Source organism: Salmo salar, chromosome 01 (genome assembly GCF_965601325.2).
Source record: "Salmo salar chromosome 01, fSalSal1, whole genome shotgun sequence".
Taxonomy (NCBI): Eukaryota; Metazoa; Chordata; class Actinopteri; order Salmoniformes; family Salmonidae; genus Salmo; species Salmo salar.
This window is the reverse complement of record NC_138291.1, coordinates 33,733,991-33,756,386: the sequence shown is the minus strand read 5'-3', so window position 1 is coordinate 33,756,386 and position 22,396 is coordinate 33,733,991. Positions and strand designations below refer to the sequence as shown.

At 44.8% G+C, this 22,396-nt stretch overlaps 1 protein-coding gene across 6 annotated transcripts in view; it reads right to left on the bottom strand.

The window, feature by feature from the left end:
- Window positions 1–22,396, bottom strand: part of LOC106601584 (fermitin family homolog 2) — a 99,242-nt gene that overhangs the window by 28,130 nt on the left and 48,716 nt on the right. For 2 of the 6 annotated variants that reach the window (XM_014193898.3, XM_014193913.3), the window contains exons 4-5: window positions 5,647–5,778; window positions 2,791–2,823 (exon numbers count right to left, since the gene is read on the bottom strand). In XM_014193898.3, the coding sequence (XP_014049373.1) occupies window positions 2,791–2,823; window positions 5,647–5,778 (165 nt within the window). The remainder of the gene's footprint in view (window positions 1–2,790; window positions 2,824–5,646; window positions 5,779–22,396) is intronic. The other 4 variants (XM_014193930.3, XM_014193937.3, XM_014193904.3 and 1 more) reach the window with 3 other exon arrangements.

Sequence of the window (22,396 nt, the reverse complement as noted above, 5' to 3'; positions counted from 1 at the left end):
GCCAAACAGTTCTTTTTTTGTTTCATCAGACCAGAGGACATTTCTTCAAAAAGTACCATCTTTGTCCCCATGTGCAGTTGCAAACTGTAGTCTGGCTTTTTCTATGGCAGTTGGAGCAGTGGCTTCTTCCTTGCTGAGCAGCCTTTCAGTTTATGTCGATATAGGACTCATTTTACTGTGGATATAGATACTTTTGTACCCGTTTCCTCCAGTATCTTCACAAGGTCCTGTGCTGTTGTTCTGGGATTGATTTGCACTTGTCGCACCAAAGCACGTTCATCTCTAGGAGACAGAACGCGTCCCCTTCCTGAGCGGTATGACAGCTGCGTGGTCCCATGGTGTTTATACTTGCGTACTATTGTTTGTACAGATGAACGTGGTACCTTCAGGCATTTGGAAATTGCTCCCAAGGATGAACCAGACTTGTGGAGGCCTACAATTTGGCTGATTTCTTTAGATTAGGTCAAGCAAAGAGGGACTGAGTTTGAAATACATCCACAGGTACACCTCCAATTGACTCAAATTATGTCAATTAGCCTATCAGAAGCTTCTAAAGCCATGACATTTTCTGGAATTTCCAAGCTGTTTAAAGGCACAGTCAACTTAATGTATGGAAATTTCAGACCCACTGGAATTGTGATACAGTGAATTCTAAGTGAAACAATCTGTCTGTAAATGATTGTTGGAAAAATTACTTGTGTCATGCACAAAGTAGATGTCCTAACCGACTTGCCAAAACTATAGTTTGTTAATAAGAAATGTGTGGAGTGGTTGAAAAACAAGTTTTAATGATTCCAGCCTAAGTGTATGTAAACTTCCGACTTCAACTGTACATACATTTATTTTCATTCATTTTGGAGTAGAATGTCCTTTTAGTGATGTTTTAGTGATGATAGTGATGTTTATTTTGATGGGCAAGGGAGAAATAACTTGTAGTATTGGTCACCATCTGGATTTGGTCACCATCTCCAATTTGTTCCAACCCACTTGATTTCATTTAGAGTCGGACAGTAGCCTTCACGATAAATAACTTGTAATATTGGTAGTAACCGTCTGGATGTCACCGTGATACAGTCTACACTGCTCAATGGGGAGAATTTGCGCTGCAAGTCGGCAACAACACGGGCACAGTCCTTCGCTCCCCCTTGTCACAGTAAGGAGGGAAATAGCTAGCTTGATAGTGTAGCCAATATCAGGCCAGGGTGACAGCTAAATCACATGGTAGTGATTTTCACTGAAAATGTATAACTACGACATTAACAAACATTTTTTAAATAAAAAACACTCCTAAGTCCCAACTTCGGTAGACAAGTTTCAAAGGTTTCTAGCCACAAGCATAAACTAGCTAGCTGGGAAGGGCTCATCAGAACGACTGACTGGCCTGAACTGACCAAACCATCTTGACAGTCAACCACACAGAGTATGGAAAAGCATTGTCAATTGATTTTTTTGTTGTTGCCACAATTCATACTAACACAACAAGGAAATTAAATTAAACACACTTTGCTATTTATTTTTCAAATTGGCAGTTATTATGCATACTCAAACATGAAAATATTTTTTTGCACTTCAATTAATGTAAAAAAAAGCACACTCATTTAGGAAGAGGAATTGCAAACATGGTACTGATTTATTATTGTTCAATTTGCATTTCCAGTTGATTTTCGGCAGCTAAATGCTTCCATAACACACTGACCAGTCCCCACTGGCCTAAAAAAAGCAGGCAGGCCAGACCACTAACCAAAATCCAAACAGGAAATGGTGTGTGTGTGTGTAATACAGTAGAGGTCATGAGAACAGGGACCAGGCCACAACAGCCCATCCCTAAGGGTTTGTGGAGGGTTTCTAGAAGGGAGGGAGGAAAGTAAGGTCAGCTAGAGTGTTTCTCTCCCATATGGTCGCAGGAGATATCCCAAATATCTAGAGAAAGCTGATTACAGTTTACTCCCATCTCCTCTAGAGAAGAAAAAGAGTCGGGCAGGCTCATGTGTTTACTCCCAGCCTTTGACTTTCAGTGGGATAGTACCGACTATGTTAACGTTTCCTAATCCTTAATCCCCTTTCACTGCGGACTGGTATGGTCTGGATGGCTAGACCACCCTGCACTTTGTCGCCTAGATGTAAACTAGGAGGGCTCATCACCATATAAAAAAGTGTCACCACATGGCTTCAGTGTGGGTTTGGGATGGAGGCGGTGGTCCATCTGAAATTAGGCGAATGTGTTGTTGTAGACATAGAATCCCTCTAATAGCCATCGATTCTGTTCCATTTTGATTTTTTAGGGCAGGGTTTCCCAAAGTCGGTCCTGGACGTTTTGGTTTTCGCCCTAACACTACACAGCTGATTCAAATAATCAAAGCTTGATGATGAGTTGGTTATTTGAATCAGCTGTGTAGTGCTAGGACAAAAACCAAAACGTGCACCCAGGGGAAGTCCCAGGACAGACTTTGGGAAACCCTGCTTTAGGGTACCTGTTGAGCAAAATGTGAACAGCTGAGCTTTCCAGCAAAACAAATGCATAGTGTGCAAAGCTTTTTTATATTTTTCAAAAAAAGACGGGAGCGAGTTTGGTCCTGTTGGAGTGGGGCAAAGCCTATCACGTGACCTGCGTCTGCGGATTTCCTCAAGTGACAAGGACAGCAGCTGGCTTCCTTTGGATACAGCCTTGGCAGGTGACCAGAACATCACTACAGCTGAGGGGTGAGTGGGTAAGGGAATGGGGAAGCAGCGAGAAAGGGGAGAGGAAGCAGTGCAGAGAGAGGGAGGACAGAAGACCAGGAGAAACCTTACCTTTGACCGGCCCGATGTAAATTATCTCAGAGGCTGGAGTGGAAAATGAGAAAGAGGGAGGGAAGGAAAGCAGAGGAAAATAACAAAAACCAGAGGACAGATTAAAGAAATATTAAACGATAGATATTAAAAAGACAAGGAGGAAAAGGAGGGAGTAGAGGAGTTTTTTTTAAGAAAATGGACGAGAATGAGAACCAGGGAAGGGCTGTGCCAGTGTGCCAACCTAACCAACCCAAGATTAGATGAGTCACTTTGCCCTCTCAGAGGAGGGAAAAGGAACGTGGCATGACAAACCCTGGTCAGTTCCCATCCAGCCACCCATTCATCAGGATCCAATGTCATTTCTAATTGAAAAGGCAGGCAGGGTGATGATTGGAATGACCCAGCACTGCATAACAGTTCCGGTGAAATTAAAGTCATGGACATATCAACTTTCCACCATGAGAATCCCATAGAGATAATTATCTGAGAGGCACAGTTCAGCAGAGTAGCAGACCCAATGGCACTGAAGGAGTAGACAGGGCCATGGTCCTAGTTGTGAGTCGTAGGCTACAGTTTGTAATATGGGCTATTCCATAGTTACGACATTGCATGTTTCTCTTAATGGAATGTGGGATTTCCCAGACATGTGGGTAGAAGTAGGTTGTGGTTTTAGACTCAGAAATGACTGATTCTAATCTAAACACTTTTAACTGGACTTAGAGCACAGATCAACCCCCCACATCCTCTTGGTCTTGGGTGAACTTCTGAACTAAAATCTTGCCAACTCAACTTGACCTCAGTATTGACCCGTGACCCAGTTTCCCCTGTGGTCCAGTGAGTGTGTAAGGAAGGAGGTGAAGACTTATCAAGGGTTGGCTCAGAGAGGCCACAGAGGGCCCCATTCAGCAGGGTGGAATGGACTGAACTGTAGGGAGAGGCTGTGGCTGAGCTCCATACAGATTGCATCAAGTGTTAGGGAGAGGCTGTGTGTGCGCCGCATCCATGTGTGTATGCGCGTGCGTGCAGACTGCTGTGCAGATTTCAGCATATGCCCTTGTGAGTACCATCAGGCGGTGTGGTGCTGGAGAACCCAGCCTTTCCCCAGAAGGGAGGCAACACAACATCAGGAATAACTCCCACTAGCTTGGCCGTGAAACACTGCACATTAAATACTCACTCACTCCTACCATGTGAGCTGGGGGAGGTGTGTGCAACTTCTGCATTCTTTCTTTGTGCACTGTACACAAGTGTTTTTCTGCATGTCTTTTTTTTATCCTAAAGCGATTCTGAATATTTGTATATGACTTGGCCTAATTCATTTTAGAAACCCCTGGTCAACAGCGCAATAGGATAACAGAGTGTGGATGTAGTTGGAGCAATACCAGTCATATATAAGGGTGTAACTCATGGAATTAGGGAAACTCTGCCTTTGTTCTAATAATCAGAAAGAGTCCCAGGATTCCCATGGAGTCAAATGGCAATGGGAACCAACAAGCATATAATTGTCATAACATTGACGAGGGAGCCAAGAGTCAGTGTTGCTTGGCTTAATGTCCCTTCTCACACTCCCCCCTTTTTTCCTTTCCTGCCTCTCTCCCCCTTCTGTCCCCTTCTCACACTCTCCCCTTTTTTCCTTTCCTGCCTCTCTCCCCCTTCTGTCCCCTTCTCACACTCTCCCCTTTTTCCCTTTCCTGCCTCTCTCCCCCTTCTGTCCCCTTCTCACACTCCCCCCTTTTTTCCTTTCCTGCCTCTCTCCCCCTTCTGTCCCCTTCTCACACTCCCCCCTTTTTCCCTTTCCTGCCTCTCTCCCCCTTCTGTCCCCTTCTCACACTCTCCCCTTTTTTCCTTTCCTGCCTCTCTCCCCCTTCTGTCCCCTTCTCACACTCCCCCCTTTTTCCCTTTCCTGCCTCTCTCCCCCTTCTGTCCCCTTCTCACACTCCCCCCTTTTTTCCTTTCCTGCCTCTCTCCCCCTTCTGTCCCCTTCTCACACTCCCCCCTTTTTCCCTTTCCTGCCTCTCTCCCCCTTCTGTCCCCTTCTCACACTCCCCCCTTTTTTCCTTTCCTGCCTCTCTCCCCCTTCTGTCCCCTTCTCACACTCCCCCCTTTTTTCCTTTCCTGCCTCTCTCCCCCTTCTGTCCCCTTCTCACACTCCCCCCTTTTTTCCTTTCCTGCCTCTCTCCCCCTTCTGTCCCCTTCTCACCCCCCTTGAGCCTAAAGGCTGTGTGTGTGTGTGTGTGTGTGAGATGCCGGGCCAAGTAGCTACAGGGTAGGGGTGGGGTTGGGCAGGGCCTTTAGGACAATGAGGACCATTCACAACGCCTTAGCCAACATTGCTAAAGCTAACTAACGCTGCATAGATACCACAGCATGGCCCCAAGTGTTCCTCCTCCTTCCTCACATCAGTGTAGCTAATTTATTGACAAGACTAGCAGGCGGGAGGAAGAGGGGCTGGTGTAGCTCAAGCTCTGCAGCCTGGTTTGGATATAAAATGGCATGATGACCAACTACGCAAGGAATCCCAACCATTCCCTCTCTCCCTGCCAAGGAGTAAGGAGCCCAGAGTCCGCAAATCATATCATACGCTCCTCACTCACATTCTTATTTGGGCACATATAAAAACAATTGTGTTTTGGCACTGTCTCGACTTGTTTTTAAAACCCTATGGGTGGATATTGATAGAAGGGTAGATATATGCTCCATGGAAGCCAGAGGAACCTGCTATTCAGCCTGTTATTGGACCGGGAAGAAGTTATTGCACCTTGGACATTCCAAGAGTGGAAGTGTTAACAGAATTCTCCAGAAGGCTCTTGGAAATGGAGTTCAGGGTAGGCCTGCAAGGGGTGACTGAGTTTGAGGTAAATGAGTGGAACTTACTACCTGATCCAGGGGTGAGTAGTGGCCCCTCCAGCTCCAGAGCTTCCTCCTCAGCCTCTTCCAGCTTTTTCTTCTTCTTCTTGGGGTCGCGGGGCTTACGCAGTAGAGATGCCTCCTCTGGATGACGGATATCTGGAGAAAGAGAGAGAAAAGGGGGTGAGGGGGAAGAAAGAGAGAGAGAGAGAGAGAGATGAGGGGGAGAGAGTCAAGGAGTTGTCACATAATCCCAACACAGTGTAGCCCAACACTAACCAAACCCAGAGACCCCATGGAGAGGAAGATTGTGAGCGAGAGAGAGAACAAAAGATGGGAGAAAGACAGAAATATAGTGAGAGAAAGAGGGGGAGAGAAACTGCGAAATACAGCCCAAGAGTCAAGGGGGTTGTGAGAGTTCAGCTTAAAAATCACAAAAATAAAACAGACTAGCAACTAGGCTAACCGAACCCTGACCCCAAGAGATGTGCTATTGTCCTGGTTTGCAGTTAGGAGTCTTTCAACTACAGACCTCACATAAACCACATTCACTCACCCTAACGCACAGTTCAAAGAATTTGAATGGGGGAGAAGGCAAACACAGTCAAAAGATGTGATGGAGAGACAGAAAGATGCAGAGAGAAAGAACAAGAGGGGAAACAATGATAAACAGCGGTGCACATGCAAGGTGGAAAAATGTATAATCCCATTTCTCAGGTAACCAACACCCCCCCCCTAACCCTCTCCAAACGAGAGGGGTGTGTGGTCGACTTAGTACACACACTAAATATTTCTGCATAGTGAAGCTCCTCCTCTGATACCGCACAGTGTGTGTTTAGCAGCAGTCACTAAACAATGAGCTTGTGGTAATAACAAACACTGTATCTGTCATAACACCCTAGCCTCTAACCTAGCGCTTCTTCACAACACACTAGATGAGAGGCTAGCCTCTCACCTAGCGCTTCTTCACAACACACTGGATGAGAGACTAGCCTCTAACCTAGCGCTTCTTCACAACACACTGGATGAGAGGCTATCCTCTCACCTAGCGCTTCTTCACAACACACTGGATGAGAGTCTAGCCTCTAACCTAGCGCTTCTTCACAACACACTGGATGAGAGGCTAGCCTCTAACCTAGCGCTTCTTCACAACACACTGGATGAGAGACTAGCCTCTCACCTAGCGCTTCTTCACAACACACTGGATGAGAGTCTAGCCTCTAACCTAGCGCTTCTTCACAACACACTGGATGAGAGACTAGCCTCTAACCTAGCGCTTCTTCACAACACACTGGATGAGAGACTAGCGGAGTTGCAGCAGATGGTATAAACAACTACACATCAACACAGAGCTTGTGTGTCTATATCTATATCAAAGGCTGGCTGGCATGCAAAGGATGAAGTAAACAGTCACATTGCAGTTCAGTTTGAGCGTGTGTGTGTGTTCAGAAAGTATTCATGCCCCTGGACTTATTCCACATTTTAATGTGGTACAGTCAATTCAAAATGTATTTAAATTATTATTTTCTCACCAATCTACACATAATACCCCATAATGACAACAAAATGTAGATTTTACAAATTTTTCGAAAATGAAATACAGAAATCTAATTTACAGAAGAATTCACACCCGAGTCAAGACTTTGTAGAAGCACCTGTGTCAGCAATTACAGCTGTGAGTCTTTCTGGGTAAGTCTAAGAGCTTTCCACACCTGGAATGTGTCCAACATTTGCCCATTATTCTTTTCAAAATTCTTCAATCTCTGTCAAATTGGTTGTTGATCATTGCTAGACAATAGAGGTCGACCGATTATGATTTTTCAACGCCGATACCAATAACGATTATTGGAGGGCCAAAAAAAAGCCGATACCGATTAAATCAGCCGAATTTGACAATTACAACAATACTGAATGAACACTTATTTCAACTTAATATAAAATACATCAATAAAATCAATTTAGCCTCAAATAAATAGTGAAACATGTTCAATTTGGTTTAAATAATGCAAAAACAAAGTGTTGGAGAAGAAAGTAAAAGTGCATTATGTGCCATGTAAGAAAGCTAACGTTTAAGTTCCTTGCTCAGAACATGAGAACATATGAAAGCTGGTGGTTCCTTTTAACATGAGTCTTCAATATTCCCAGGTAAGAAGTTTTAGGTTGTAGTTATTATAGGACTATTTCTCTATACGATTTGTATTTCATATACCTTTGACTATTGGATGTTCTTATAGGCACTTTAGTATTGCCAGTGTAACAGTATAGCTTCCGTCCCTCTCCTCGCTCCTACCTGGGCTCGAACCAGGAACACATCGATAAAAGCCACCCTCGAAGCAGCGTTACCCATGTAGAGCAAGGGGAAACAACTACTCCAAGTCTCAGAGCGAGTGACGTTTGAAACGCTATTAGCACGCACCCGGCTAACTAGCTAGCCATTTCACATCGGTTACACCAGCCTCATCTTGGGAGTTGACAGGCTTGAAGTCATAAACAGCGCAATGCATTGCGAAGAGCTGCTGGCAAAACGCAGTAAAGTGCTGTTTGAATGAACGCTTACGAGCCTGCTGCTGCCTACCATCGCTCAGTCAGACTGCTCTATCAAATCATAGACTTAATTATAACATAATAACACAGAAATACGAGCCTTAGGTCATTAATATGGTCGAATCCGGAAACTATCACGTTTATTCTTTCAGTGAAATACGGAACCGTTCCGTATTTTATCTAACGGGTGGCATCCATAAGTCTAAATATTCCTGTTACATCGCACAACCTACAATGTTATTTCATAGTTACGTAAAATTCTGGCAAAATAGTTCGCAACGAGCCAGGCGGCCCAAACTGTTGCATATACCCGGATTCTGCGTGCAATGAACGCAAGAGAACTGACAATTTCACCGGGTTAATATTGCCTGCTAAGCTGGATTTCTTTTAGCTAAATATGCAGGTTTAAAAATATATACTTCTGTGTATTGATTTTAAGAAAGGCATTGATGTTTATGGTTAGGTACAGTCGTGCAACGATTGTGCTTTTTTTCCACAAATGCGCTTTGTTAAATCATCCCCCGTTTGGCGAAGTCGGCTGTCTTTGTTAGGAAGAAATAGTATTCACAGTTCGCAACGAGCCAGGTGGCCCAAACTGCTGCATATACCCTGACTCTGTTTGCAAGAGATGTGACACATTTTCCCTAGTTAAAAGAAATGAATGTTAGCAGGCAATATTAACTAAATATGCAGGTTTAAAAAGATATACTTTGTCTTTTTTCAAATCAATACACTTGATGTTTATGGTTAGGTACACGTCGGAGCAAAGACAGTCCTTTTTCGCGAATGCGCACCACATCGATTATATGCAACGCAGGACAGGCTAGATAAACTAGTAATATCAACCATGTGTAGTTAATTAGTGATTATGATTGATAGATTGTTTTTTCTAAGATAAGTTTAATGCTAGCTAGCAACTTACCTTGGCTTCTTACTGCATTCGCGTAACAGGCAGGCTCCTCGTGGAGTGCAACGTAAAGCAGGTGGTTAGAGCGTTGGACTAGTTAACGTAAGGTTGCATCCCCAAGCTGACAAGGTAAAAATCTGTCATTCTGCCCCTGAACAAGGCAGTTAACCCACCGTTCCTAGGCCGTCATTGAAAATAAGAATGTGTTCTTAACAGACTTGCCTAGTTAAATGAAGGTAAAAAAAAAAAAATGTATTAAAAAAATAAAAAAATTGCCAAATCGGTGGCCAAAAATACGGATTACCTATTGTTATGAAAACTTGAAATCAGCCCTAATTAAAATCGGCCATTCCTATTAAATCGGCCGACCTCTACTAGACAACCATTTTCAGGTCTTGCCATAGATTTTCAAGTAGATTTACATCAAAACTATAACTCAGCCCCTCAGGGACATTCACTGTCTTCTTGGTAAACAACTCCAGTGTAGATCTGGCCTTGTGTTTTAGGGTGTTGTCCTGCTGAAAGGTGAATTCATCTCCCAGTGTCTGTTGGAAAGCAGACTGAACCAGGTTTTCCTCTAGGATTTTGCCTGTGCTTAGCTCCATTCAGTTTTTTTTTACTCCTGAAAAAACTCCCCAGTCCTTAACAATTACAAGCATTCCCATAACATGATGCAGCCACCACTGTGCTTGAGAATATGGGGAGTGGTACTCAGTAATATGTTGTATTGGATTTGCCCCAAATATAGCATGTTGTATTATGGACAAAAAGTGAATTGCTTTACCACATTTTTTTTGCAGTATTACTTTAGTGCCTTGTTGCAAACAGGATGCATGTTTTGGAATATTTGTATTATGTACAGGCTTCCTTCTTTTCCATTTGTTAGTTAGGTTGGTATTGTGGAGTAACTACAATGTTGTTGATCCATCCTTAGTTATCTCCTATCACTCCTTTCTCCTATCACAAACTCTCTGTTTTAAAGTCACCATTGGCCTCATGGTGAAATTCCAGAGCGGTTTCCTTCCTCTCCGGCAACTGAGTTAGGAAGGACACCTGTAGCTTTGTAGTGAGTGGGTGTATTGATACAACATTCAAAGTGTAATTAATAACTTCACCATGCTCAAAAAGGGATATTCAATGTCAGCTTTTTTTTTTACTCATCTACAAATAAGTGCCCTTCTTTGTGAGGCATTGGAAAACATCTCTGGTCTTTGTGGTTGAATCTGTGCTTGAAATTCACTGCTCGACTGAGGGAGCTTACAGATAATTGTATTTATCAGTCCATGTAACTTATTATGCAACTAACTAAGCACATTTTTACTCCTGACCTTTAGGTTTGCCATAACAAAAGGGTTTGAAAACTTACTTATATTTCAGTTCATTTAAAAAAATAACAATAAAAATTTTGAAAAACAATCACACTTTAACATTATGCGCTATAGTCTGTAGGCCAGTGACAAAAAATCTCTCAATTTAATCCATTTTAAAATTCAGGTGGGTGCGTGTGTAGATGGAATGAAACTATGCTTGGGCGTTTGTTTAATGCCTCCTCTGACAGACATACTGCAGACCTGATTTAATGACTCAGAGCTGCACCAACCCCCTCAACATCCCTCTTTCCTCCTCTTCTCTCCCGCTCTCCACGCCTCTGCTCTACTCCTCTCTCGACACTCCCCTCTGTGTTAGCTGGAGAGGCCAGGGAACCATCACTCAACATTAATCTCCAGTGTTCAGGACGTTTTTGGAACGGTTCGGAGGAGCTGGCTGAATCTGCCAGAATGTGTCTGGAAAAGATAGATGTGCACCATCTAGATTTTAAAAGCACAGCTGGGGTAAATGTCTGTGCTGTCTTTTATCTATGCTTCTACACTCATTTAAGAGATGTGTGGTTGACTGGAATTTCAATTTCATAATATTCATTTGGCTATTGTCAGATTTTTGCCTTTTAAGATCTATTTAAATCCCACATGCTTTACAACTTTCACTTCCTCCCTTTTCCATAGCTAGGGAGGACAATGTGTGAGAGACAGACAGAAGAGAAAGAAAAAGAACGTCAGGAGAGAGGGAGAGAGAGAAAACGAAAGAGTGCGAGAGAGAAAAAGAGAGCGAGAGCGAGAGAGCAAACGAGAGCGACAGAAGAATAGCGAGAGTGAACTTCTTGGCTTGGTGAGAATTTCTTGTTTAGTTTGTGTTACTAAAGCAAAAAGCATTCCAGGGTTTAAGAACTACCAGATGGTAGCTCGCTCTCCCTCACTCCCTCCATCGCTCTTGCACAGCACAAGCCCTGTGCCCTTATACAGCCATGTAAGTGCAGGCATGCTGCCTGGCCTGAGCACAGGGGTGGAGTGAGTGTCTACGGTAGATGCACCAAGTGTCAAGCGCTGTTGTTATCCACAGACTAAAATCTGTGAGCAAAATATAACATTTTACATGGCCATTTCAAATATCAAACTGTTAAGATTGCTACCTCTTCAACCCCAGCAACTGCAAGAGATGGGCTGAAGAAAGAATGGACAGAGCCCTTCTTTTCATCAGTCACATGAAAGTAGGAGAGGAGCAGAGAGTGGGGTAGTAACATCAGGAATGCAGGCCCCTGATGTAGCCTTCCAATAATTAGAAGGAGTAGAGAGAGATAGAGGACAGGGTGTAGGGTGAAGTAATACTGTCATACATCCAGAAACAGCAGGTGTTGTTGACGGAATACGATTCGACCTAACGGTTAGGATTTGGGGCGCGTGAGCTGATCCTAGATCTGTGGGTAAGTGCAACGCTTCTACCCAATCAGATTCAGGCAGAATCAAAGCAAAGGTCTACAAGTGGTTGATGTTCATTACAGAACATGACGCCCACAAAATAAGAAACAGCTTCATTCAAATCCTTTTGACATGATCCAGGCTCATAGCCAGATGGACAGACCCCCCCGTGGGAATCGAACCCACAACCCTGGTGTTGCACACACCATGCTCTACCAACTGAGCCACAAGGCTGTATTCTGTAAGAATAAGACATGCGTCATTGCCATGGGAGTGAGACCCACCACACAGAACCATTTACATTTTAGCAGACATACTTTTCCAAAGCAACATAGGCCTTTTCTGCATTATGACTAGGGGCAGGAGTTTTTGTGTATGGAAAAACTAGCAATACAATGTTAAAATATTTATCTTCTGGCTAACATGTTAATTGTGAAGTAGAAAATGAAACTGTGGTCAAACTGCATTGATAAATTATCAAAAACCAAGCCTCGCCACTCTGGAACCAGGTCAGTGTGATGGTCCACAAATATACATACATACATACATACATACATACATACATATATATATATATAAAACGGCGTCAACACCATAACACCACAGCTAGCTAGCCAACTTTACCAATTAGCAGTACTGTAGAAACTATATATATTACAACGGAACGATTTGACTAGTGTAATGTTAGCTAGCTACATAGTTGTCTTTGTATCAAGATAAAGGCGTAGTACAGAGTAACTATCGAGGTAAGCTAGCCAGCTACATTTTCTAATGTGGTCTACAACGCGCCCACTGCTAGCTAGCAAACCCTACCAGCTAGCTGTATCATTTTTAGTCAATAAGATTTTTGCAACGTAAGCTTAACTTTCTGAACATTCGAGATGTGTAGTCCACTTGTGTAGCTAGCAGGACTGACTGTGTTAGCTAGCCAACGTTTAATTACTTCTGCGTTATGAACTAGACATGGACACGAATGATCCATTGGTAGCTTGTTGTTACCAAGTATTGGTGCTAACCGTGTGTTATAGGATGCTAGCATGCTAGTTAGCTACGGCGTCATAGGACACGGTGCACTAGGTGGGTTTTCACGGAAGAATACTGTACCAAGTTATCTAGCGGAATAAACTAAGTTTGAGCCTATTCCTGGAAACATTGAACCACTGTAGTTTACATCAATTTTAATTTCTAGTGGTAGCTAGAAAAGCTATATTTTAGCGTTTTAGTGTTTCAGTGAATTGTTAGTGAGGGAGGCCCTGCTCTCTCGCTTCCCCAGTTGTTTAGTTAACTTTTCATGCCAATCTCCTTTGCATTAGCGTAGCCTATCAACTATGTGTAGGTCTATCCCTGTTCTCTCCTCTCTGCACAGGCCATACAAACGCTTCACATCGCGTGGCCGCTGCCACTCTAACCTGGTGGTCCCAGCGCGCACGACCCACGTGGAGTTCCAGGTCTCCGGCAGCCTATGGAACTGCCGATCTGCGGCCAACAAGGCAGAGTTCATCTCAGCCTATGCTACCCTCCAGTCCCTCGACTTCTTGGCGCTGACAGAAACATGGATTACCACAGAAAACACTGCTACTCCTACTGCTCTCTCCTCGTCTGACCACGTGTTCTCGCACACCCCGAGAGCATCTGGTCAGCGGGGTGGTGGCACTGGAATCCTCATCTCTCCCAAGTGGACATTCTCTCTTTCTCCCCTGACCCATCTGTCTATCTCCTCCTTTGAATTCCATGCTGTCACAATCACTCGCCCATTCACATCCTTACCATTTATCGCCCTCCAGGTTCCCTTGGAGAGTTCATCAATGAGCTTGACGCCTTGATAAGTTCCTTTCCCGAGGATGGCTCACCCCTCACAGTTCTGGGTGACTTTAACCTCCCTACGTCTACCTTTGACTCATTTCTCTCTGCCTCCTTTCCACTCCTCTCCTCTTTTGACCTCACCCTCTCACCGTCCCCCCCTACTCACAAGGCAGGCAATACGCTTGACCTCATCTTCACTAGATGCTGTTCTTCTACTAATCTCACTGCAACTCCCCTCCAAGTCTCCGATCACTACCTTGTATCCTTTTCCCTCTCGCTCTCCTCCAACACTACTCACTCTGCCCCTACTCAGATGGTATTGCGCCGTCGCAACCTTCGCTCTCTCTCTCCTGCTACTCTCTCCTCTTCCATCCTATCATCTCTTCCCTCTGCTCAACCCTTCTCCAACCAATCTCCTGACTCTGCCTCCTCAACCCTCCTCTCCTCCCTTTCTGCATCCTTTGACTCTCTATGTCCCCTATCCTCCCGACCGGCTCGGTCCTCCCTCCTGCTCCGTGGCTTGACGACTCATTGCGAGCTCACAGAACAGGGCTCCGGGCAGCCGAGCGGAAATGGAGGAAAACTAGCCTCCCTGCGGACCTGGCATCTTTTCACTTCCTCCTCTCTACATTTTCCTCCTCTGTTTCTGCTGCTAAAGCCACTTTCTACCACTCTAACTTCCAAGCATCTGCCTCTAACCCTAGGAAGCTCTTTGCCACCTTGTCCTCCCTCCTGAATCCTCCTCCCCCTCCCTCTCTGCGGATGACTTCGTCAACCATTTTGAAAAGAAGGTTGACGACATCTGATCCTCGTTTGTTAAGTCAAAAGACACCGCTGGTCCTGCTCACATTGCCCTACCCTATGCTTTGACCTCTTTCTCCCCTCTCTCTCCAGATGAAATCTTGCGTCTTGTGACGGCCGGCCGCCCAACAACCTGCCCGCTTGACCCTATCCCCTCCTCTCTTCTCCAAACCATTTCCGGAGACCTTCTCCCTTACCTCACCTCGCTCATCAACTCATCCTTGACCGCTGGCTACGTCCCTTCCGTCTTCAAGAGAGCGAGAGTTGCACCCCTTATCAAAAAACCTACACTCGATCCCTCCGGTGTCAACAACTACAGACCAGTATCCTTCTTTCTTTTCTCTCCAAAACTCTTGAACGTGCCATCTTTGGCCAGCTCTCCTGCTCTCTCTCTCAGAATGACCTTCTCGATCCAAATCAGTCAGGTTTCAAGGCTGGTCATTCAACTGAGACTGCTCTTCTCTGTGTTCTCCTCTCCGCACTGCTAAAGCCAATTCTCTCTCCTCTGCTCTCATCCTTCTAGACCTATCTGCTGCCTTTGATACTGTGAACCATCAGATCCTCCTCTCCACCCTCTCCGAGTTGGGTATCTCCGGCGCGGCTCACTCTTGGATTGCGTCCTACCTGACAGGTCGCTCCTACCTGGTGGCGTGGCGAGAATCCGTATCCGCACCATGTGCTCTCACCACTGGTGTCCCCCAGGGCTCAGTTCTAGGCCCTCTCCTATTCTCGCTATACACCAAGTCACTTGGCTCTGTCATATCCTCACATGGTCTCTCCTATCATTGCTACGCAGACGACACACAATTAATCTTCTCCTTTCCCCCTTCTGATAACCAGGTGGCGATTCGCATCTCTGCATGTCTGGCAGACATATCAGCGTGGATGACGGATCACCACCTCAAACTGAACCTCGGCAAGACGGAGCTGCTCTTCCTCCCGGGGAAGGACTGCCCGTTCCATGATCTCGCCATCACGGTTGACAACTCCATTGTGTCCTCCTCCCAGAGTGCTAAGAGCCTCGGCGTGACCCTGGACAACACCCTGTCATTCTCCGCTAACATCAAGGCGGTGACCCGATCCTGTAGGTTCATGCTCTACAACATTCACAGAGTACGACCCTGCCTTACACAGGAAGCGGCGCAGGTCCTAATCCAGGCACTTGTCATCTCCCGTCTGGATTACTGCAACTCCCTGTTGGCGGGGCTCCCTGCCTGTGCCATTAAACCCCTACAACTCATCCAGAACGCCGCAGCCCGTCTGGTGTTCAACCTTCCCAAGTTCTCTCACGTCACCCCGCTCCTCCGCACACTCCACTGGCTTCCAGTTGAAGCTCGCATCTGCTACAAGACCATGGTGCTTGCCAACTGAGCTGTGAGGGGAACGGCACCTCCGTACCTTCAGGCTCTGATCAGGCCCTACACCCAATCAAGGGCACTGCGTTCATCCACCTCTGGCCTGCTGGCCCCCCTACCTCTGCGGAAGCACAGTTCCCGCTCAGCCCAGTCTAAACTGTTCGCTGCTCTGGCACCCCAATGGTGGAACAAGCTCCCTCACGACACCAGGACAGCGGAGTCAATCACCACCTTCCGTAGACACCTGAAACCCCACCTCTTTAAGGAATACCTGGGGTAGGATATAGTAATCCTTCTAACCCCCCGCCCCGCCCCAAAATAAAAGATATGGGATGTACTATTGTAAAGTGGTTGTTCCACTGGATATCATAAGGTGAATGCACCAATTTCTAAGTCGCTCTGGATAAGAGCGTCTGCTAAATGACGTAAATGTAAATATACTGGACCGCAGTAAAAAACTGTTGATACGTAGAACACTAACTACACTGACCATGGAGAACAGAACAAAGCCTGGGAACTGACCACACATCTCCCACTTCTCTCAATCTCTATACATCCATGTCCCTCTGTCCCCCCCATCTATCCATCTGTCAGTCCCTTCATCCATCTCCTGCACCCCCAAACCATCTCTCCCCCATCTATCCATCGCTCTCCCCTTCTAGCATACTGTTGCTCCTTCTATTCATCTCTCTCTCTCTCTCGCCACATCTCCCCATCTTCCTTATAGGCTAACTTCAGGGTAGGGCTGACCAGTAACGGGACAGTGTCACTCTCAGCAGCAGTCTCTATAAAACCAGGCCAGCCAGTGAAGCAGCAAGACTGACATTAGCACTAACTGGTCCTCTGGATCGCCTGATTGGCCAAAACAGACTGCTTCTCTAGACCTTCTCATTGATCACACCTGGTAGAGGCTAGAGGCCTGTCTTCCTCTGAAGACCTCAGGCTGCCAGGTCAGGTCCCACACTCAGTCCTGCACAAGTCATACGTGACGGCCAACATTTCCTGGCGGTCTCCCTTGGTGGAATGGAAGAGACTTTATAGGTCCCTATAAGCAGCACTATGTCTGTGTGCAACACCACAGCTGTAAATTAAACATCAAGAGGGAAACAAAGATCTTATTGAAGACAAAACCTAGACTCCAGAAGACGAAAGTAGTCCACTTTCCCCACCCTAGTGTAGCACCCATATTGGCTTTCCTTCTGCAGACAGACAGGGTGGCAGGGCCGCGCCCCAACGTTTTCTTGGCGCGCTCTGGGATCACGCCCTTTCTCATGTGAGGAGACAGACGAGACGCAAGCTGCCAGCTGGTCGGAGTTGAGGCTTTGTGGGCCGGAGAAGGAAAAAGAACGTGGTGGTGAGGGTGTTCCGGATCGCTGCACAACAGTGTCATGGTTGACACCTAGTCAGTCGCCCACTATAGATCAGTTTCACACATCTGGCCCAGGCCTGCCCTCTTGGGCTGTATGGGTTAGTACTACTGCTGTAACACAATACCAGCTTTAAAGAATTAAGAAAAAACATTTACTAGATTGGCTCCGAGTACGAAGGATAAACATGGCATTTCATTATCAAAGCGATCAAAACCAAGGAAATGCCTCCCCCTCACTGACAGACAAGCCAAACACACATCATTGTCCAGGAACACAGAGCTGCCAGAAACTCTATGATAGTAGGACAGTTCAACGCTGGAGTGGAGTGAAGGGGAATTCAGACATTTTAGTATTGTGTTCTGAGTCCCACTGCACTGCCCCATCCAGCCCCAGATGGAGTGTGTGTGTGTGTGTGTGTGTGTGTGTGTGTGTGTGTGTGTGTGTGTGTGTGTGTGTGTGTGTGTGTAGGGCTGACTGGGCTCTAGCCAGCTGCTGTGGACATGGGAGAACAGCAGCACTGCAGTAATAATTAGATTGATCGCCCACACTAAATGTATGCGTGATTCACATGGCTAGAGAGACCCCAGCTCTGTTACACATCTGGTTAACGGTAGGTAGGGAGGGAGGGAGGGGAGAGAGAGTGTAGGGGAAAGTCAAATAGAAAGCGAGAGAGATAGAATGTGGATGATGTGTGCTTGGATGTTAGTCTATTTTGTTTGTGAAGAGAAAGAGAGAGGGGGACAGAGACAGAAATCCCTGTAGTGGAGGAGTGAACTTGGTCTGCACCAAGAAACAGCTACTGCGTGACCCCCCCCAAAAAACTCACCAAATCAATCATTATGAGGAAAGCGAGAGAAAGGGGAAGACGGAATGAAATGAGCGTGGGAGTCAATCTGAATGGTCACTGTCTCGCACAGCTTCAGAGAATCCATCTCTCCCCCCTCTTTCTGTCTGCAGTATGAGCCAGTTGGACAGGCCTGCAGTCTTCTCCTCATGGGCCTGCTTATTCCCATCTCATTCCCTATGCTGTGCAGCTCTATGTCAGTCACACAAACTGAAAGTCACCCAGATAATTAAAAACAAAAAACAGTACATATAGAAAGTCCACACCACCTTGAACGTTTTTCTCATTTAGTTGCGTTAGAAAGTGGGATGGAAATTGATTTAATTGTACTTCCTTGTCATTGATCTACACAAAATACTCCATCATGTCAAAGTTAAAAGTTCTACAAACCTTTATAAATGAATACAAATGAAATAACTAAAATAGTAATTGTATAAGTATTCATCATCATTGTTTAGGCAAGTCTAAATTAGTTCAGATGTGACTTAGATGAAGATCAGATCAAATTTTATGACCAATTTATGAATTAATCCAGGTATTTCCTAAGGGTTCACATACTTCTTGCCACTGTACATCTTTAAGGTCCCCAAAGCAAGTATTGAATTTCAAGCACAGATTCAACTACAAAGACCAGTGAGCGTTTTCTTCTTTTTTTAAATGCCTCAAAGAATTGCAGTGATTGGTATATTTGTTATTGCTACCAGACATTGAATATATCTTTAAGCATGATTAAGTTAATCATGCTGTGGAGGATGTACACTGAACAAAAATAAAAATGCAACATGCAAAAATTGACGATTTTACCGAGTTACAGTTCATAGAAGGAAATCGGTCAATTGCACAAAAAAAAATGATTAGGTCCTATTCTATGGATTTCACTACTGGGAATAGAGATATGCATCTGTTGGTCACAGATATCTTTAAAAATAAGTTACAGGCGTGGATCAGAAAACCAGTCTGTATCTGGTGTGACCACCATTTTCCTCATGCAGCACAACACATCTCCTTCGCATAGGAGTTGATCAGGCTGTTGATTGTGGCCTGTAGAATGTTGTCCCCCTCCTCTTCAACGGCTGTGTGAAGGTGCTGGATATTGGTGGGAACTGGAACATGCTGTCGTACACATTGATCTAGAGGATTCCAAACATGCTCAATAGGTGACATGTCTCCTGAGTATGCAGGCCATGGATGAACTGGGAAATTTCCAGCTTCCAGGAATTGTGTACAGATCCTTGTGACATGGGGCTGTGCATTATCATGCTAAACATGAGGTGATGGCGGCGGATGAATGGCACGACAATGGGCCTCAGGATCTCGTTCACGGTATCTCTGCATTCAAATTGCCATTGATTAAAAAGTAATTGTGTTCGTTGTCCGTAGCTTATGCCTGCCCATTCCATAACCCCACCATGGGGCACTCTGTTCACAACTTTGACATCAGCAAAACGGTCGCCCACAGAACGCCATACACGTGGTCTGCGGTTGTGAGGCCGGTTGGAGGTACTGCCAAATTCTCAAACGATGTTCGAGGCGGCTCAAAAATGAACAGCTCTGGTGGACATTCCTGCAGTCAGCATGCCAATTGCACACTCAATCAAAACTTGAGACATCTGTGGCATTGTCTTGTGTGACAAAACCGCATATTTCAGAGTGGCCTTTTATTGTCCCCAGCACAAGGTGCACCTGTTTGTAATGATCATGCTGTTTAATCAGCTTCTTGATATGCCACACCTGTCAGATGGATGGATTATCTTGGCGAAGGAGAAATGCTCACTAACAGGGATGTAAATGAATTTGTGCACAAAATGGAGAAAACTAAGCTTTTTGTGTGTTTGGAACATTTCTGGGATCTTTTATTTCAGCTCATGAAACATAGGACCAACACTTTACATGTTGGGTTTATATTTTTGTTCAGTGTATATTCCAATCAATCAAGACATCAGATGCAATCGTCTTTCTGAACTGACAGGAAGGAAACTGAGGAATGTCACTGAGGCCTTTGATGATTTTAGAACAGCTACAGAGTTCAATGGCTGTGAAGGGAGAAAACTGAGGACGGATCAACAACATTGTAGTGACTACAATATTGAGAGTGAAAAGAAGAACAAAAATATTCCAAAACATGCAACAAGGCACTAAAGTAATACTGCAAAAAAAACATGGCAAAGGAACACTTTTTGACCTAAATGCAAATGTTTGGGGCAAATCCAACACGTCACTGAGTTACTGTATCCTTATTTTCAAGCATGGTGGTGGCTGCATCATGGCATGGGCACAGATAGAACAATTACATATTTCACCTGATGTATAAATGTGAAGCATCTGCTTGGCGTTCCCACTCACTACCAAATATGGTAGTGAGAGGAAGCCCAGTGGCCGGTAGCGGGAGAAGTGGGAGAAGATGGAACGAGATGGATTTTGGCCAACATTCTGGAAATGTTCTCATCGATGAAATCGCAATAGTTTTCTGTTCCCAAAACTAGAATCTGTTACGAACAGAGTGGACTAAGTTTGGTAGACTTACACTTTGCCAAAGTTTTAAAAAATTGCTTTGTTTAGGAGTGCAAAGGCTTATTGAGTTATTGCACATGCGCACTTCAGAGTAGGTGTTCCCTAATGGAAATATGCAAATGCATGCTAGAACATGCCAATAAGCTCTCGCTAGCTTGTGCTCGGCTCTGCCCACCTCCTTGCTTGTTCTGCCCACTATGACTCATTTGTTCCCATTTGAAACAGCAAAGACTAGGACGTTTTTCAGGATGAAAATAAACGGGATGGACCTAAACACAGGCAAAATCCTAGAGGAAAAACGTATTCAGTCTCCTTTACACCAGAGACTGGGCGAGGAATTCACCTTTCAGCAGGACAATAACCGAAAACACAAATCTACACTGGAGTTGCTTACCAGAAGACGGTGAATTTTCCTGAGTGGCCAAGTTAGTTTTTACATTTTAGTAATTTAGCAGACGCTCTTATCCAGAGCGACTTACAGTAGTGAGTGCATACATTTCATACTTTTTTTTCTCCGTACTGGTCCCCCGTGGGAATGGAACCCACAATCCTGGCGTTGCAAACACCATGCTCTACCAACTGAGCCACACAGGACCATAAATCTGACATAAATCTGCTTTAAAATCTATGGCAAGACCTGAAAATGGTTGTCTAGCAATGATCAATAACCAATTTTACAGACCTTGAAGAATACTGAAAATAATAAAATGGGCAAATGTGGCACAATCCAGGTGTGGAAGGCTCAGAGACTTAGCCAAGAAGACTCACAGCTGTAATGGCTGCCAAAGGTATTGATCAAGGGGGTGAATACTTATTTAATCAAGGTATACTAGTGTTTATTTTTCATTAAATCTTAAAAATAAATCAAATAAAATGTGAAGAAATCCAAGGGGAGTGTAGACTTTCTATGGGCACGGTAGTTCCAGAAGAGACTAGGTCACTGTCAACATGTATGAAGGACATGATTGAAAACTTCATGTTCTACAATTTCCCTACAAATACTTCTTCTAAAAGGCAACAAGGAAAGGGTGAGGTAAGTATGAGAGAGGCAGAGAGAGATGCACTGAGAGTCCCTTCCCAGCCACCGTAAGTCATTGTATGACACTTCGGCACGCGCCAAGTCAGCCAAGAGCAATTTGTCCTGAATTTCTCCGAAACTAAAATAGATTTATTACTGCAGAGGTAGACACATTCCTAACAAGGACTGAGCAGCATAGAGGAGAGGAGCCTGCTACTTGCCTGTTGATTTAGTTAGTCACCCATCTCTGAATAACAACACAGTCATCCAGCACATCCAGTTTATTTAATACTCCATCAAAAATGTTATTTTTCCTCTCTCATTTCAAAGAAAATAAATTCATACTAGTTCATAGTGGGCCTCTTTTCGCCTTTCTAAATAAAAGTTCCCGTTTAGCAAAATAAGAAACAAAGTTCCAGAGTTACCTTGTAGAGCCAACCATAAGAGTAGAGCAGCCATAACTCCTGAGACATGACATGGGCCAGGAAAAAAAAAGACCAACAGATGTCCTTGAAAGTGCCTGATGAATGTTTCATATAAAAAGCGTTTCCCCTCCTGCAGCTGCAGTCTCCAGTGCCGACAGAGGGCTCTGGTTGGAGCCGACATGGAGGGGTGACAGAGATCCATGTTACAGGGTCAGGAGGGCATTGGCACACAGTTCAGACACTCATCGGTACCACACAAGACATGCAATCAGAGGTCTCTTCACAGTCTCCAGGTCCAGAACAGAGGCTGGGGAAACTACATGGAACTCTGACACTCAACTCAAGCTAGTAATAAAACCAGATTTTAAAAAAAATAGATAAAAGAACACCTTACCGCACAACAGGGACTGTGAAGAGACTGCTATTTTTAGTTATGTTGTATTGTA